Source organism: Eublepharis macularius, chromosome 15, assembly GCF_028583425.1.
Source record: "Eublepharis macularius isolate TG4126 chromosome 15, MPM_Emac_v1.0, whole genome shotgun sequence".
Lineage (NCBI taxonomy): Eukaryota > Metazoa > Chordata > Lepidosauria > Squamata > Eublepharidae > Eublepharis > Eublepharis macularius.
In genome coordinates this window covers 54,600,283-54,618,035 of record NC_072804.1, presented here as the reverse complement: position 1 = coordinate 54,618,035, position 17,753 = coordinate 54,600,283, and the positions used below count along the sequence as shown (strand labels likewise).

At 49.7% G+C, this 17,753-nt stretch overlaps 2 protein-coding genes across 2 annotated transcripts in view; both read left to right on the top strand.

Annotated features, from left to right (window-relative positions):
• The window catches only part of LOC129343357 (cation channel sperm-associated auxiliary subunit gamma-like), a 45,377-nt gene extending 38,553 nt beyond the window's left edge, over positions 1-6,824 (top strand). The window contains exons 25-30 of the mRNA XM_054999532.1: positions 91-189; positions 1,192-1,287; positions 1,465-1,557; positions 2,920-3,019; positions 4,935-5,061; positions 5,742-6,824. Coding sequence (XP_054855507.1) covers positions 91-189; positions 1,192-1,287; positions 1,465-1,557; positions 2,920-3,019; positions 4,935-5,061; positions 5,742-5,860 — 634 coding nt within the window. The 3' untranslated portion in view covers positions 5,861-6,824. The remainder of the gene's footprint in view (positions 1-90; positions 190-1,191; positions 1,288-1,464; positions 1,558-2,919; positions 3,020-4,934; positions 5,062-5,741) is intronic.
• Positions 6,825-7,343: 519 nt separating this feature from the next.
• LOC129342993 (cation channel sperm-associated auxiliary subunit gamma-like) overlaps positions 7,344-17,753 on the top strand; it is a 51,705-nt gene continuing 41,295 nt past the window's right edge. The window contains exons 1-7 of the mRNA XM_054998953.1: positions 7,344-7,578; positions 8,107-8,183; positions 11,585-11,821; positions 13,720-13,773; positions 14,997-15,141; positions 16,096-16,219; positions 17,408-17,477. Coding sequence (XP_054854928.1) covers positions 7,344-7,578; positions 8,107-8,183; positions 11,585-11,821; positions 13,720-13,773; positions 14,997-15,141; positions 16,096-16,219; positions 17,408-17,477 — 942 coding nt within the window. The remainder of the gene's footprint in view (positions 7,579-8,106; positions 8,184-11,584; positions 11,822-13,719; positions 13,774-14,996; positions 15,142-16,095; positions 16,220-17,407; positions 17,478-17,753) is intronic.

Below are 17,753 nucleotides of genomic sequence, written 5' to 3'. Positions count from 1 at the left end.
CCTAGCAGGTTGGCCTGGGATCACCTATTAAGGGGAGACTTTCAGGTGGGCAAAATCTGTAACACCTCCCCCCCCTCGTTCTGGTGGCAGCTACGTCTTCAAGGTCATTGGCGGGGGACCGTTTTCACAGAAGGCGATCCGCTACTTCAGCGATGAGGAGATTCTACGCTACAACTCAGTGCATGGCAGGTGATCATGAGGCATTGATCCCTCAGCAAGCGCAAGGCCCGCTGTCCCCATTTGGTTGAAAGGCCACCACGTTAGGTCTGTGAAAGGACTGGATGCTTGGAGGGAAGGCTGGATTTTGTAAGGCTGTCCCCATTTTGAGTCTGCCTTGGCTTCTGTGAAAAATGGCTCCCGCCTGCCTTTCTGTCTGCAACATCTTCTTTGCCTTCAGATCAGATTCTTCGCCATGCAAAGTACTCCTTTTCAATGTTGTTTGCACATCAGTGGCAGATACGAATTACCGTTGACTGCAGTGAACGCAAGGCAGACCCATATCGACAATGATCATGTTCCAAAGCTAAAAGAAATGAAGAGGGCCGTTTTGGTTCAGCCCTACTAGCATTCCCTGACAAATACAAGAATTCAACAACTGAAGGCACCTGTGAAAGACAAAATCCCATCTGCAGGAGACTGCATACTGAGTCTCTGTATGATCGATTGGTCCTTTCTCATCGCAGCTGGTTTCTGATGGAGCCAGCAGTTATATCCTGTCTCTGCATTGCTCATGATTGGGTCATTCAGTTGCTGCTGGTGCAGAGATGCAGCAAAATTATTTGCTCTCGGGTGCAGCCTCCTTTTGTGTCTCTGTGTGAGTCACTGCTCTGGCTTTTCCTCCAGTCAGGAGGCATGCCCAGAATAGTGACTCATGCAGAAGAAACACTGAGTAGACCTCCCTGAAAGTGAAGGAATTGTTGTTCTTGCAACCTGTAAAAGTAAACCTCTCTTGGCACAAGGGCCAAGTGTGTCTCTTGAATTTAATTGTTTTTAAAATGGAAATATTGAGGTTGCTAGACCTTGTGGAGTTGAGTGTTCTTCCTCCTTATGGTTCCAAGTCTCATGATTTTGACTTGGATTCTTTAGGGAATATTTCTTCTAGATTGGGGGTGGGTGGTGGTGGCGGGAAGGCTAATACAAATGTAAGTTGAACGAATCCCGTTTACACTTGTTTTCCTTTTTTCTTCCTAGCAAAACACAGAGTCTGATCTGGCTTAAGGAGAACTTAGATAACAAAACAGATTCTGAAGGTTTCCATATCCTTTCTGAGGCCAGCTCTGGGATTATGTAAGGAATCCCAAATGCTACATCCCAAATAAAAGATGCCATTTAGACCCAATTAAGATTCCCCACTTCACCCTCAATCCAAATCCTTGCCTAAACATGTCCGTTGAATCCCATCTCGGATCCTGAGTCATCTTGCCACACAATCCCCTCTGCTGCGCCGTCTTTTTCCTCCTCTAGGTTCGTCTGCCAGAAGAATTCGGCATGTTACGATATCGTTCCCAAGGATATGAGCGCTCCCGATTACTTCTTTTTGGTGAAGGTGTCAAACAGGTAATTGGGACCGCATGCCTAAGCATTTGAGGCCTCTGCAGGGAGGGAGCCCGCACAGACTGTCCCCGTAGTCTGCATTTGAGGATTCGGAGAAATATGCTACATTTTGCACAGACAGGCTCGCGTTTTCTACAGTTGGTTCTTTTTGCAAAGTATAGATACTCCTGAGTGGAGGAATGAAGGAAGATGTACAGGCAGCAGAGCAGAATGGGAAAAAATAGCACTCTCTGTCCCCTCTCCACATGGGACATCTGACACGTGAAGAACAGGTCCTGCAAACAGTTTGTAAGCCAGGAAGGGTAGATTAAAAAGACAGAGCCAGTTGCAAGGCAAAGGCTTTGCTATACACTGGAGCTCTGTGAAATGCCAGAAGGGAAACTCCAGCCCATTCTAACCTCTCCAGGTCCAAACCTGGCTCTGGAAGGCAGCTCCAGCCCATTTCCATTCCTCGCTGCCCACACAGTTTTTGACAGAAGAGGTGAAATTGACCAAGCCTTTGGGGAGGCAAACATAAATTAACAAACCCTCTGAGGAGTGATCTCTGCCGGCTCTGTCTTTTTCAACTATGCTCTCTGGCTAACATTGCATCTCCCTACACTTGACGAATAGGCACCAAGGTGTCTCATGTAGAGAGACTTTCAGAGACACCATGGAGAGACTAAGGAGCAGAGAGTGCGGACACCTTTACTCTGGGGAGTCCTCAGTAAAAAATTGACATTTTTGACTCTTTTCACAGGTAAGGCCAAAAGACTTTTGGTTTTGCACCTGAAAGAGTCCCCAAGAGTTGAAATTACCTGCCCCCTGTCTGCCATTCCTTGCATGCCGGCATGAGTTTACTGATCTGAGCGTGTCTTATGTTAAGAAGCAGAGTCCCAGAGCAGTGACTTGTACAGAGAAAAATCTCTTTTGAGTGACTGTAATTCAGTGCCTCTGCACTGGGAGTGATGGGATATCACAGCTGGCTAAGGCATTTAAAGCAGAATGGAAGGCCAAAGCTGTAAAGCGTGCAGAGATGCAGCAGGCAGCTTCCTCTGTGTCTGGACATTTGGGGCTCTTGCTATTGATCCCGTTAGCTGTGTTAGCCATGACGAAGAGAGCTGTAGTTCTTGAAAGCTTATGCTACAATAAAGTTAGTTAAAGGTGCGACTGGACTCTTTACTATCTTGTTACTGAGCACAGCTATCTCCTGGCCACATTAGCTTGCCCCAGCTCATGGTTTTGGAGATCTACGTGATTAGGAACATGGAATAATGACGCGGTAAAGTAGACCACCACAGGATGGTGACGTGGGAAGAACTGGCCAAGGGGAAGGATGCAGTGGCCTGGCAGCCAACTCACCTTTTCCCATTTCTGCTTCCACAGAGGTGTGGACCAGACCACCTACTGTGACTACGCTTTGGAGTTCATCATCCACATCCACGGCCTGCGCCTCAGCCCCACCCGGGCCATCTTCCTCATGAAGGTACCTGCAGCCGCTCTTGGGTCCTCATCGTCACAAGCGGGGGTGGCTGTGCCAGCTCTGGGACATCAGCTATTTACACACAGGCACACCTGGGCACTATACCAATAGGACAACTTAGGGAGTGAGAGTCTCCTATCCACTGAATCCCCACCCCCAAGCCAAGCTGTCTGCTCTCCTTTCTATGGGGTAAGCATCACACCCCACCCCTCTATCTCAGCCCTCGTGAACCTGGCCAGTGTACCAGGAGACCCCACGGGAACCAGAAAATTCAAATCGTGTCCCACCTACGAGGCTGCTTAGTAGGTTTCGGCAAGCTACAGCCTCCACATTGCCTCTGCAAAGAGGCATGAAGTTGCGATATACAGAGTCAGATGCAAAATGCATCAGCAGTGGCTCTCCCAGGCCTCTGGTAGAGGTCTTCGGCATCATCTGCTACCTAATGGTTTGAACAGGAAATCCCGGGGATTGAACCTGGGACCATATGCCTGCCGGGCAAGTGCTCTACCACTGACCCATGTCCCCCCTTCTGCACTCTGGGATTTGTACGTGTGATAATCCTGTTGACTTGCCTTAAAGGGTTGTTATAAGTTCTACCAAGGCATTGTCCATGGAGCACTTTGAAGCTCTGAAATGCTATATGAATGGCGCTGCATATCATCACAGTTCAACTGAAGGTGTTGTGGTTGAAATGCCTTTTCAAAAATCAGCCCACAAGCCCAGTTGAATGCCTGGAAGCTGCCAAAGACACCAGGGCCGGTGTCAGCACACGGCAAGGTGGGGCAGCTGCCAGGGCCTGGGGCTTCTGGCAGGGCCCACTGCTGCCGGCTCTCTACTCAAGCGCCTCCTCAGATGCCTACACTCACATTCTCCCACTGCCTGCTTGTGAGTGCTGTGTCACCTCTGCTCCCAGCTGTGCATGCTGCCATGTGGGTGGTGCGCAATGCATTGGCATTCCTGTTGGCCACAGCAGTGGCAATTCTAGCTGCCCCCACCACCCAGCACCATCAGGGAAAAGGCATGCAGAGAGAGTCGCGGGAGAGCTTGGGAATGGGACAGACAGGCAGTTGGGGGTATCTGGGTGGGAGGGCAAGAAGGGGAGCTTAGGAGTGGGCATGAGGGAGGGGGCTGAGCACTCCCTGCCCAGGGACCCTCAAAACATGGAACTTTAACTGGAGACAGAGAGCCTGGCAAACCCTGGCTCTGGAAATTGGAAGCTGGGCAGAGAGCTGCCTGGAGCAGAGCTCATCTTGTGGTGGTGTTCTCTGTCTGGCAGAAGCTGCCAGTGTAATCCCCTCCAGTAAGCAAGAAAAGGGTTCTGTGTAGCACGGGCTCCTCAGAAGCTGTGTGGTTGGATTGGGCTGGAATCAGTCGCCTCTGCTAACGGCCTGTTTATTTGCTAGCATCTTTCAGCAACTTGGAGTTAATTAACGGTTCGTAAACATTTTTAATGTTTCAAGATGTTGCCAACCACGGATTCGTGCTGGTGGGGAAGATGAGGGCTTGACTGGCCCAGAGATCCACGTGCATCAACAAGATGCCATCTCTCTGTCCCTTTCTAATGGAGAATTCATTCAACCAAGAGCTGGCAGTTCCCTCCCTTTCTGACCTCAAAGGACCTGTAGCTAGCATTAAATATTGGTGGGAAGTGCTGTCAAGTTATAGCTGATGTAGGGCGACTCCTGCTGGGGTTTTGAAGACAAACAGAGGTGGTTTGCCATTGCCTGCTTCTGCAACCCTGGCCTTCCATGGAGGTCTGCCATCCAATTACTTACCAAAGCTGACCTTGCTTAGCTTCCAAGATCTGATGAGATCCAGGTTGCCTGGGCTTCTAGGTCAGGACAGTGTTAAAGATTAACCTGGAGTTTAACACCCAGTCTTTTTGTATGCCCCCTGCCCTCTCCTCCCCTCCTCCCAGGTTTCTCTAGTCTCAGTAATTGGCATGGTGTTTGCATACATGTTTATTCGCATTGTGGGCCCCAGCATCAAGAACTATTTTCATTCCCTGTACAAGAAAGTCGAGGAGGCCATTGTTTTTCGGGCTGGTGAGTTGGCAACTGTGCAACCAGGATGGGGCATAGTCCAGGTTTGGGGCAGCTGTGTGGTGTTATCTGGGAGCTTCCACCAGCTGCATCTTAGCAAGAAGCTGGCTGCGAGGCTGTCTTGTGGCCACCAAGTAGATAGTCCGACTGACAGGGCTTTCCTGTCGCGGGGGGTGGGAATCCTGGTTTTTCTGGGGAGCTGGTCCCCGCAAACTGCTTGCAGGACCTGGTGGGAGTGACCACTGCCCCGTACCATACTCCAGTCCTGTCCTCTCTGCTGTTCAGCCAGCTACAGCTGCTACCCCCACCCTTTACCCTCGCAGGATAGGTTGCTCTCCATCTTACCGTGAAGGGGACCCCTTGCCTTCCTAGAGCTCCAGGGTGGGCTCATGTAGCATCAAGACAGTGTCAGGGTGTAAACGTTCTGACCTGCTTCTGTGACACCCTGGGCCCTTCTGCAGCTTCCAGCCACCAACTGATACAGCCTGGCTACACTGAAGTTTTTACGCTTTCGAGTTTGCAGCTCCAGGCTGCTGGTCTAACCCTTTACTATGCTGTCAGCCTCAAAGCCAGAGAGGCTCATTGTGCACCAAGCTAGCAGCCCGCTCTCCACTCCTGCAGGTGCCGCTAGCTCCAGCTTCTTCCAGGAAACTACTGAACACCTCTTTTTTCCCCCCTTCCAGAATCCAGCCTCACCTTCACGTCTTCGTTCACCAGTCAAAGTTCCCTGTCCAACTTACGCTCCCCATCTGACAGCAGCAACCAAACCTCACCACGATCACTCCATGCAGAAAATCTGTAACACCACTCAGGACTTGCGAGCTCTTTTGTCTGTTGCCAGGGGAACTTAACGCATCAAGTTTCTTCTTCCTCTACGCTCCTTGTCATAGTGGGGCAACCTGTGTCATTCACAACGTGAATTATATCTCCTTGCCCTGGTACTTTCCTGGCAGCTAAAATGTGATCCTGGGAACTGTGGTAGAGTTAAACCAAGCAGTGCTGGGAGGGTAAAAGTCAGAACCTGCCATCTGATGCTGTACATGCGGCTCCTGGCCTGCTTTGGATTTTATTGTGCCTGTGTAAGCAGTTTGCCCAAGGATGGGGCAGCATTTGTATCTCTGTCCAGTTTATTCCTAGGTCTTTCTCAAGGAGGTGAACATCCTCTCGTCTTTTAACTTGTGAACACTTGCTCTGCCTGAACCCACAACCCACAATTTGGCTCTGCCTCCTCTGACTGAATCGTGCAAAGGGTTTCCTCCTTTCTGCTTGTGAGTTCCTGAAGCAGATGGCTTCTGGAGTTAGACAGCCAGCTTGGATGCAATTATTCCACTTTAGCTTTCTAGGTCAGAAATACAAGAACTTGTGCCATGTAGTGGGGGCCACCTATATAGCTTGCTGGCAGATGAGCCCCATGAGTCAGGTCTTGATACTAATAACTGGCAAGACTACGAGCAACTTGCTTGGTTGACCCCTTGCAGAAGGCATCTCCTCACGGGTGAGCCAGAGAAAGCTGTATGTTGCCTGCAAAACTGTTCAGATACTTGAGAGGAAACTGCCTGGGCTTAACCGTCTATTTAGAGCAGTATCAAACGTGGTTGCAAATCTCGTTCAGCAGAATCGTTGACTGTGTGTTGGCAATTTGCAAAAGGACAGAAATCCTTTGCACTTCCCTTCAGTTTATTCCAAGGAGGCGGATGTCTTTTCAATTTCTGCATAAGATTTTTTGTTGCCTTTCTAATTTATGTGCATTTGCCTCTTTGTTTTCCTCAGCCATTACAAAGTCAGCTCAGGTTGTTTAATAAAGTTAATGTGCAATTTGGTTTAGTGTTAACAAGGAGGGTCTGTTGTTTATCCAGCAACTACATGTTCTAGTTCTGTCTCCAGTGCCTAGCAATTTGGGTAAGGTATCTGATGAAGAGCTCTTTGACTCTTCAAAGTTCACACCCTGGAAATCTAGTCGGTCTTTAAGGTGCTATTGGACCTACGGAGGGAGGGAATTGGGAAGGAGAAGGGTCTCAGCAGGGTCTCATGCCATACAGTCCACCTTCCAAGGCAGCCATTTTTCCCCAGGGGAGCTGATCTCTGCGGCCTGGAGAGCTGTTCTAATTCCAGGAGAGCTCCAGCCACCACTTGGAGTTTGGCAACCCTTCTTAGGACCCAGGCCGCGTTAGCAGGCAGGCGCCCGTTCATACAGGCCCTCTCCGGCCCTCCTCCTCCTCCTCCTCAACCCAAGCCACACTGTCGTAAGTGAGCGTGCGACGGCCCCACTTGTCGACGCCATCTCCATGGCAACCAGCAACCGCAAACAAAACCGGAAGGGCGCCGTGGAGGGGAGAAGCCCGTCCGTTGCGTCACTCGAGCCCCCTCCTCCGTCTCCAGGGCAACCCGTGCGCCTCCGCGACCCCCTCACGGCTCCGCGCGCCAGGCGCAGGCGTGAACGTAGGAGGGTCGCGTCCAATGACGCCGCCCGCGCTTCTCGCGTCTCCGTGGCAACTGGCGGCGGCAGGGAGGCGACTGAGAGTGCGCATGCGTTTTGCGCTCTAACGGCTCTCGGCGCGTGAGGTAGATTTGAGGTGAGCCGAAGGGCTGAAGGTTCATCCTCCTGCGGAGGAGAAAGTGAGGCCGGGCCAGTGAGGAGTCGGTGTGTGAAGAAGCGGCTAACTCCAAGAAAGTGGCGTCACGGGTTGTGACGTCACGAACAGGCCTTGGCCGAGGGCGGTGACGTCACCAGGCAGGGTGTCAGCTTGGCTGAGGTTGAAAAGCAGCTTTACAGGCCCACCCCTGAGTGGCAGGAGGGGGAAAGGCCTCTTTTGTTTGCCTGGGGTTGCCAACAGGCCTGCGTGTACGAACGGGCAGCTGATGCTCTTCATGTCCTGGAGCTAAATTGATACCACCTAGTATATCACGCCCCATGAAGCCTCTAATAAAGGGGAAGAATATTTAAAATCGTAGGGTTGGAAGCAACCCCCAGGGTCATCTAGTCCAACCTCCTGCATAATGCCGGACAATCACAACTACCTCCCCCCCCCCGCCCCGGTCCATGTCCAGAGGATGCCAATTACACCTCCAGCATCCCCCAGCAAAACTGGCCTGCGGAAAATTGCTACCGGCATTACCCTGGGCACGTAAGAAAGGGCCACAAGAACTAAGCACTGATGTAACCCTTCCTGCCCTCCCTCTCATGAACTGATCTCTCATGATTTCATTTCCTCCAGGTGATTGACAACTATATCCAGCATGGTGCCTGCCTGGCAGAGTCACCACCTGCTTAACGCAGCTGTCCTGAAACTTCAAGGGCAGATAGCAACCTGAGATTGCTGAACTTGGGTTCATTCACAAATTCAGAACAATGAGTGCCCCCCCCGGGGGGGGGGAGCTGAACAGAGTTCTTTTCTCACTACAGATACTAATTTCTGCTCTGATCAAGTTGCATTGTGCCTTTACATCCTGATGCAATACCCCACCCATTTTTGGCCAGGATATAAAGGCTCAGGGATTTCCATTCCTTGTGCTTGAAGAAGGGAGTTCTGAAGCTTACGCTCTGAAAATCTTGTTGGTCTCTAAAGTGCCAGTGGACTCAAATCCTGCTGACCACCTGCATTTCTTACTGACTGATGATTTCCTGCCTCTGGGCTGCAGAAGAAAAAGGATAAAAATGTCACTAGTCACATCTAGCATTGCATATTGTCTTAAGAGTCTTTGGTATACTGGTTAAGAGCGGCAGGACTCTAACCTGGAGAACTGGGTTTGATTCCCCTCTCCTTTGCTTGAAGCCAGCTGGGTGACCTTGAGTCAGTCCCAGCTTCTCGGAGCTCTCAGCCTCACTCACCTCACAGGGTGATTTTCATGAGGATAATAATAACTCACTTTGTAAACTGCTCTGGGCATTAAGTTGTCCTGAAGGACAGTATATAAATCTAATGTTATTGTTTTGTTTTGAATATTGCTGCAAATTCCCTGGTGTCACATTTTTACTCTGCCGTTCCTCCAAGGAGCACACAGCAGTGTGAATAATAATGATGATGATAATAAAATAACTGCACTTATATACTACTCTTCCAGATAGATTAGTGTCTGCTTACAGCCGTGAACAAAGTCAGTGTTATTATCTCTTACAAAATACCTGAGGAATTGGGGCTGAAAGCAGTGGCTTACTCAGTTAGCTCATGGTAATGGGATTTGCAACCCAACCACTTAACCACTATACTACAGCGACTCTCTTCCATTTTATCCCTGCCACATCCCTGTGAAGTAGGCTGCCCCAGCAAGCTCCCATGGCAGAATGAGGGTGGGAACTCAGATTTCCTCACTCCTAGGCCAATGCTGTACCACTGTACCGGCACGACCAGGCCAGGATGAACGTCTTTATATTGATTTTGACTTCGGCTGAGTCTTGTTTCTGCTGGTTGGTTATATTTCTCTGGGGCCTCAGGCAAAGAAAGGACCTTATTCAACTTTTAAAATCCTTTAACTAAGGTTGGTGGCACATCGGGGAATGGTGCTCAGAAGAGCCACAGGTGGTGGTGGCCACTGAGCAAGTATCACTGTCTCGTGCTATGGATGTGCCCTTAACACACATTCTCAGACTTATGCTTTTTTGGTCTTTTGGAAAGCCACCTTTCTCATAGCCACCCCGCCCATCAGTGCTATGGGCATAATTACCATCCTTTCCAAGGCTGCTGTAATTATTGCATCAAGATAATGTTTGTGAAGCTCTATAATGCCTTGAAAGCGTTAACCAAAGTAAAAGGCCAAGTATTGTTCTCATGTGGCCTTAAAATAGGTCCTTACTCCAGGTCTGTGCTGCTATGCTAGCCCACTAGAGGGCAGCCTACATTCACTGCTTCACCTCTTGGGAGGAAGACGGCGTAACAAAAATGTTGTAGAAGTTGATTTAAAAAACACCCCTTTCCCCTTGGAATGGAATGTCTGGAGAAGGTACTGGATGGTTTTGTCCAATGATTTCCAATCTTCTGTTAGCAGAAGTGGAAATTTCTGAATTAATATTAGCATACTTTTAAAAAGGCAGTCTCACATCTGTGCACATTTGGTCAGAAGTAATGCCTTCTGATTTCGAAAAGAACTCCCACTGATAAAATGGCTTACTGTCATGTTACTGAGCATAGGATTGTACCCATACAGCTGGAGCCCATGCCTGATTATTGGAAGTAGATTTCACTGTATTAAATGAGGCTTGCTTCCAAGTAAATGTGCACAGGATGAGGCAGCTTTGGTATGAAAGCTCAAGAATTTCCCACCCTCTGAGCAGCCTACCCTCCCATGCCTCTGTATAGTGATTTGGGAAGGCTGCCACAGTATCTTGTAGACAAATACAATAGGAAGTTGACTCTGGGAAAGGCCCGATTTCAAATGTTCTCTTGAAACTCTGCATTGGGGTTAGAAATGGCTGAGGAGAGGCTTGAGGGTGAGGTGGGAAAGCGACGAATGTAGCCAGGGCTAAGCCCACTCCTCATTGCTTCTCTGCTTCAAACAACTTTTCTTGGAAATATGGCTGCCAAATTTTTAAAACATGCATTTGTGTTTAAAATACAAAGCATACACTTGTGCCTTGTGCTGAGTCAGACTAACAGTCCAGTGTGATCTACTCTAACGATCAGCTCCTCTTCAAGTCTTCTGGGAAGGGGTCTTTCCCTGTCTCTGCTACTCAAGATGCTTCTAACGGGAGAGATACTATTGACTGACCCAGGAGCCTTCTGCACACAAAATATGCTCTTCAGCATGGAGCTAGCCATAATGTTTACTTCTGGTTACCGGTGGTTGATTTATGTTTGGAAAAAAACAAACTGATGCTAGGCTTCAAGTTTGCCACCAAGCCCTATTTTTTAAACTCTGCAATACTGTAGTTATTGGTGAGGGAAGGCCCCCTATATATGTGCTAAGGAACTCTTGCTACATTTTGTTTTCCAGCAGAGAGCCCTGGTGCTGAACATGTGCTCAGGGGTTATGCCTCGAGCCATTCATTTCTATAGCTATAAAATGCAAATATTAGCATCTGATGGATGAGAAATACTAACAGCAATACCAGTCTTAGCGGGTACTGGCTGTGTTAGACTGTTAAGCCTTGATGCATAAGCTTTCATTGAGTGAGAAGCCTCTGTCAGATGCAACAGGTGTTAACCTTGGTCAGCAAAGATGATGCCACAAGATGTCTAACTGCCTTTAAAGTGCCCCCCGACACAAAGCAGTGGCTCTACAGGCTGTGAACTATGTGAGACTATGACATTCTTTGCAAATTGCAGGAGTAAGATGTGCCTGTGAGCTTTTTACAGAAATGGCACAGGTTGCACTTTGTGCATTTCAGCTCCTTTAGGTGTCACAGTGTCCATCCCCCACTCCCATCTATACCCACACCTGCTGACAGAAGATTTCACTTCATGTATCTGCCGAAGCAGACTCTCTGATCTACAGACATTTATGTCCAAGTAAGCCGAAGAGCCATTGTCTTAAACAGGAATATCACTGTCGTGTGCAATCAATCCTTCAGTTCTGGCCTTTTCTTTTGTAGGGTCCTTTGCAACGACGAGCCATGATCTGGCAACCCATTCCTCCCCTTCTCCTCCCCCTCTTCCTCGTGAGGCTTGCCCTACCGCAAACTGCCTGCCAGTTTCAAATTGTCGTCAATCGTTTCGATGCTCTTGGGGGCGACCGAGAGTTGTTCTTTAAGCAGGAGATCCTTCAGAACCAGCATGAAATCTTCAAGGAGCTTCTGGACTCCCCCATAGACACGGAGGATAGAAATGCTGTAAGTCCCATTATCTGAGTTTATTGGAGAGCTGCTGGCCTGAGGCCAGACTGTGTTGGAGCAGTCCGCCTCCTTACGCCCTCTGTGCAAAACTCCACAAATGAGAAATTTGGATTCCTGATACTGGGTTTTGAAGGCGTAGCAAAGAACTTTCAGACTGGCTGGAAGTGCCATGAACCAGGAAGATCACTTTCACGTTTCACTGAACACGGCCACTGGCTGGAGGTGAAACACGACAAAAAATGATGCGGGAGAAGCCTTAGGCAGGAGGTGGCCCCTTTTGGAGCATCCCCATCCTCAGGTGAACAGGAGTTTGTGGCACCTTAAAGAGAAACTAGTTTTTAGCCCAGTGGAAGCTTTTGAGGACTAGAGCCCACTTCCGTTGAAGGGCAGGGAGCAAGGGAGGAGGGAAGGCTGTTTCTCCCTTCTCTTGTCTGCTTCATGAAGCATGGAGGAACAGAACTGGTGAGGTAGGCCAGTTGTTCAAATGAAGCCCTAAGGTTATTGGCCCATCTGCTGCCTTGCAACCATAATATTCATCAGCTAATGGGGTGGGTGGGTCCTGACCTGCTCACCCAGAGGCAATTTTACATGCCTTGGGTGATCAAGGTGAGCAGGGCCGGCGCGTCCATTGAGGTGGAGCTGGCAGCCGCCTCAAGCGCAGCTCTCTGAAGGAGGCGCTGTGGCCCATGCTGGCCCCCGACGACCCCCCCCCGGCCCGACCCGGTACCAGCGCTGTGGGCTGCGCAGCGCAGAAGCAATCAGGCTGTGCCTACTGCGTCGTGTGCTTGGTGGGTCAATCAAGCTATGCCTATTGCTTCATGCGCTTAGTGGGTATTGGACATTGAGAAGGTCAGTTTGTAGCCCCTCAAAGTAGCTGCCAGCAGCCGCTCCCGTTTTTGCCACTGTGAAGAGAAAATGACAGGAAAGGGAGGGACCCACGGATCATGCCTTTCCTGGGGTTCAATCTCTCTGAAACTTGGGGGGTCTTTAGAGGACAGCGAGGACTAGGTCCCCTGCAAATTTGGTGGGTATTGGACATTGAGAAGGTCAGTTTGTGATTCAAGTTTTGTAATTTTCATTTTTCCCACATTTCTGTTTTTAAAAATTGGTTGTGGGGGGGGGGGGGTGCAAGTAGGTATCTCGCCTCAGGCGCCAGAGACCCTGGCACCGGCCCTGAAGGTGAGAATCTGTGTAACAAGCCTTCGAGGGACTGGATTTGGCTTGGCAGGGCAAAAGTGGCACACTTCTTGCTTAGGATTTCATGACCATGGATCCAAAAGCTGCTGAGCAAACTCATAAAAATAATACAGAATCTTGAGATTCCCGGGGGGGGCTGAGCCTTAAACTGCCCCCTGAACCTCCTGAATGGGATGCTGCCCTGGATGGGGATGCTGGAGGGCTGCTGATGGCCCAGAGCAAACCAAACCCCAGAGACACCCGGGCTGCTGGGGCCAAGCCAGACATGCTGGCAATGAGTGTCTGCTTGCCTGTCGCCTCGTCCCGTGGACAGGAGGAGCCCAGGAGCCCATGCCCATCATCTCTGGCCAAGCCTGAAGTGAGCATCGCCTGTAGTGCTGGCGGCATTCTCGGGGCTGCTTGACTTGCTCCTTGGTTGCATGAACTTAGTTTTCTGCCCTGCAGCGATTCTGTTTGAAGCTCAATACTGAGTTTTATTTTTCTGAGAAAGCCAGCCTGTAAGCAAACAGAACTGGGCCTAAAAGAGAACAGCTTCTTTTAAACCACTGAATCTGTTGCCAGGGTTAGCTTTGCAGCTAGATTTTTGCTGTTTCCTGTGCCTCATGATGGTTGGGATGAAACCATGAGAACATATCAGTCTTGTCCCATTCTGTGTGGCAAAACTGCTCTCTAAATACAGTATCTCTTCTTTCTTGTAGCATTACCTGGGATTTCCGTACTACCTGAAAGTCAACCTGAGCTGCGCCGGGCAGGTAAAGTGAGAACCCCAGGCCATTTGCAGCAGCCATGGGAAGCAAATGGGGACTCCCAAGTCCTGTTTTATGGGCCAGCCCTTACTGTGCTGGGAATCTCTAGATTTGCTGGCCCTTTTGAGGTCCCACTCTGCTGCAGGTTAAAAGATGTGAAAGGGTTTTGATACTCCCCTCTTTTCCTTTAGACAGGGCAAAACTGTCAGAGGCTCTCAGTCTGGCTTAGGTCATGCTCACGCAGTAGCCAGTCTGGCCTGATGGAGTGCCCTGTCTCCAGTGCTTGCTTTTCTGCTTTCTGGGTGCCTCTTGTGCCCTGAAATTCCTGCTCCCCATCTTCAAGCTTTCTGGGAGCACTCCCAGGGCAGCACGTGACCCGCACGATGATGTCACTTCCTGGAAGTGACATCATTGTGCAAGCTGCACACACATGTGATGAGGGTAGCCAGAAGGTAGGTGCTGGGCCTCCAACTTCCCACCCAGGGGTCAGGGGACCTGGCAACCCTAGTCGGCATACATGCTGGGAGTTGCCTCTGCTTAGATTAAACAGACCCACGCACAAGACACACAAACTCACAGGGGAAATTTGTCTTTAGGGTTTGTTTATTTACTTACTTCATGTATAGCCCGCCTTAATTGTTGAGATTCAAAATGGATTACAAAATTAAAAGGTGACAGAATAAGAACAGTGAATACACTCAATAAACAATGCAGGGGAAAGGAAAAGGAAAAGCACCTAAAATGGTTTCTCAGCTTTCTCTAGAGCATCCCCCCCCCCCCGAGCAAGACGATTAGCAAAGTTGCAGCTGCCCGCCCCCAAAGATCATTGAGAGCAGGCTTGTGACTGGAGGAACGATTTGCAAAAGCAGGCTTTCTCTGACTTTTCAGGCAGCGATTCTAACAGTTCTAACAGAGAGGGGAGGGACACTAGGACTTCACCTACATGTCAGCTTTCTCCAGAGCATCCCCCACCCCCCAGCAAGACGATTTGCAAAAGCTGCTGTTGCCGTAGGCTTTCTCCATCTCTTCAGGCAGCCATTCTAACAGAGAGGGGAAGGAACAGAAGGAAAAGGGGTGTGGGAGAGGGACTTCAGTACCCAGAAAGACTTGCGAAAATGATCAAGTGCCGTTCGCGTGTAAGATGTCACTTGTAGCAAGGCTCTTACTCACTTTATAACAATGTCATGGGCTTCCTTTGCATGTGCTACTGCCTGGCCTCCCCCTTCCAGGACTCAGCAAGAGCTATTCGAAAGGCTCACTACACCGGACTCATTCCAATTGTGGCCGTTGCTTTTGAAGAACCTGTCCACACTGTGCGGCAGAAACCGGAGCAGTTACAGATTTCAATGAAGGCTGCTCCATACAGGATTTCAGGTATGATCTGAGAGAAGGGCAGTGATGGGTCTGGATGGGACCAGAGCAAGAGGTGTATGAAGGAAGCTGAAAAGAATGACACGGGTTTTAGATATGGCTATAGCCTGGCTATAGGAAGACTGATGGAGTTGTGGGAGGGAGTTTCTCCTGGTGATTCAAACATTGCATTAGAGAGGGGCAAGGCACAACAAGGAAAAGCAGCAAAAGCAGTGGGTGTAGCTGCTGCGAAAGATCACCCTGTTGGACTTTCTGGTCCATAGTGTGTAGGCCGTCGCCTGTGTTGGCAGCCTGGGCTTTGAGGTAGTGGCTCGCGCTGTGTGAGGCAACAACTTGGCTTCTAACTCATCATGCATTAGAACTTTGAAGAGATCAGCAAGGCCTGAGGCCTACTTTCCTGCCACCCCTTGCCATGAGGGATGGTGGGGGCGGTCTGTGCTGTGCAGGCCCCAACCATAGCTGAGTTTGCCCTCAAGTGGTGGTGGTGGAGAGTGCCCTCAAGTCATAGCTGACTTATGATGACCCCCTGGTGGGTCATCCATTGGGGTTTTCTTGACAAGAGATAACAGAGGTGGTTTGCCATTGCCTGCCTCTGTAAACTTCGGTCTTTGTTGGAGATATCCTGTCCAGTTTCTAACCAAAGCTGATCCTGCTTGGCTTCTGAGATCTAATGAGATCAGACTCACCTGGTCTATCCAGGTCAGGGTGTTCCCTCAAGTAACTGGATAGTATTCTAAAACACCTCTGGAATTCCATGCTAGGTAGAATTGTATTGACCCTCTCCCTGTTCTGGCCTCTGTTCTCTGCTGCCCAGAAGAATGAAGCTTGAAAACTGCTTTCTGTTTCTCCCATGCCATTTCTGGTTTCATAGAGGAGCAGGAAGGTGATCCAGTACCACAGGCTGGGATGTGACAGGTGGACTCATTTCCCGTGTCTTCTCTTCCATTCACTCTGCAGGAAATTGTGACAGTGAGCTTTGCCAGATGTGCTGGTACACACCCATGCCGATCATGAATGGCAGCGTGGTGATGGCAGTAACAGTGAAGAGTAATAACCTCGGGTTTCTAGTCAACACCAAGAGGTGAGGAGGAGGAGGGTGCCACCCTGTGGACTGGCCCCCTGGTTACACTGACAGAGGTGGCATGGATCCTGAGCATCACAGAGGAGAGGGAAGTGGATCTTCTGATTGGGATGGTGACAGCTAAGGGTTTATTGGCACCACCTCACCCCCGCCGTAGATCTTATAGTGGTAGCCCCTGATCTGGGTTCTTGGTTGGTTTATGTATTCAAGGAAGGAAGGCCCATGCTTTTTCAGCTGTGCACAGGGCAACTCTGTTCCTTCATTGCATGGATTGTGCGCTTTGCACATAGTGAAGGTGCTTGCCATGTTTGTGTGCTCTGTCCTCAGTGATCATGAAATTATTTTAAGGGTAAGGGTTTTGCTTTAAGAGAAACAGGATGTCTGACCACATACAAAGCCAGGACAGATTGTGCCAAGGGGCGGTTTTTGCTTCAGGTACGAAGATTTCTGAAGCTGATTGTGTACATGGAGGTAGACTGGCAGGAAGATCAGTGACTGGACATCGTGGCAAACGAGTCTCTGGGGCAGTGCCACTCTTCCTTTCAACAGCATGGTTGAGAGGTCATGGCAAATGATGGTCACGGCAAATGAAGGAGGCATAGCAGATCAACATTTCTAGTAGATCAATAATAACAACAACAGCAACAATAACTGATTTATATACCGCCCTTCAGGACAACTTAATGCCCACTCAGAGCAGTTTACAAAGTATGCATTTTTATCCCAACAACAACAATCACCCTGTGAGGTGGGTGGGGCTGAGAGCCAAGCTACAAGTGATGAATTACACTAGCCTGGCAAGTGAACAGGCAAGTGTAATTCGTCACTTGTAGCTTGGCGAGAGCTCCAGAGAGCCGTGACTGACCCAAGGTCACCCAGCTGGCTTCAAGCGGAGGAGTGGGGAATCAAACCTGGTTCTTCAGATTCCTGGAGTGGCCAGAGTCCTGCCACTCTTAACCACTACACCAAACTGGCAATAAATAAGCCCAGGCTGTAGGATGGCTGGCAAACAGCAGCATGTGCTGGTTTCATCACAGGAGCACCTCCATTCCTTGGATGCTGGGAAGGAAGTCACAAATGGTCAGCTGCAACCATTGCTGTACCCTCAAGAAGTCTGCAGGTGTGCCCCATTTTTGGCCCAGTTCTCCAGTAGGCTGTTTCAAGGCCTCTTTCTCCCTTTGCCCTTAGGGCCTTCGTGAACATTAATGGCTATGTGAAAGAAACGAACTCTGGCCACGAATTCAGCATTGGAGAACAGGTGAGTGGCTTGGGCAAAGGTTTGTGCAGTGAGTATGACCTTGCCTGCAGGCCTCCCATGGATTCTGCCTCCTCCAGTTTGTTGTGAGAACGAATGAGGGAAGGACTGTACAGCTCCCAAAGGGATGAAAAAATACGGGTTTTTTCTTTACAAGTGCCCAGGGTTGTTTCCACACGTCTTACCTGCCGGCGGAACATCGCGTGAAAGACACGGAAGGCAGCGTCTTCTCAGGCGAAATCATGCCAGGAAGACGTGATTTCGCTCAAAACTCCCGAA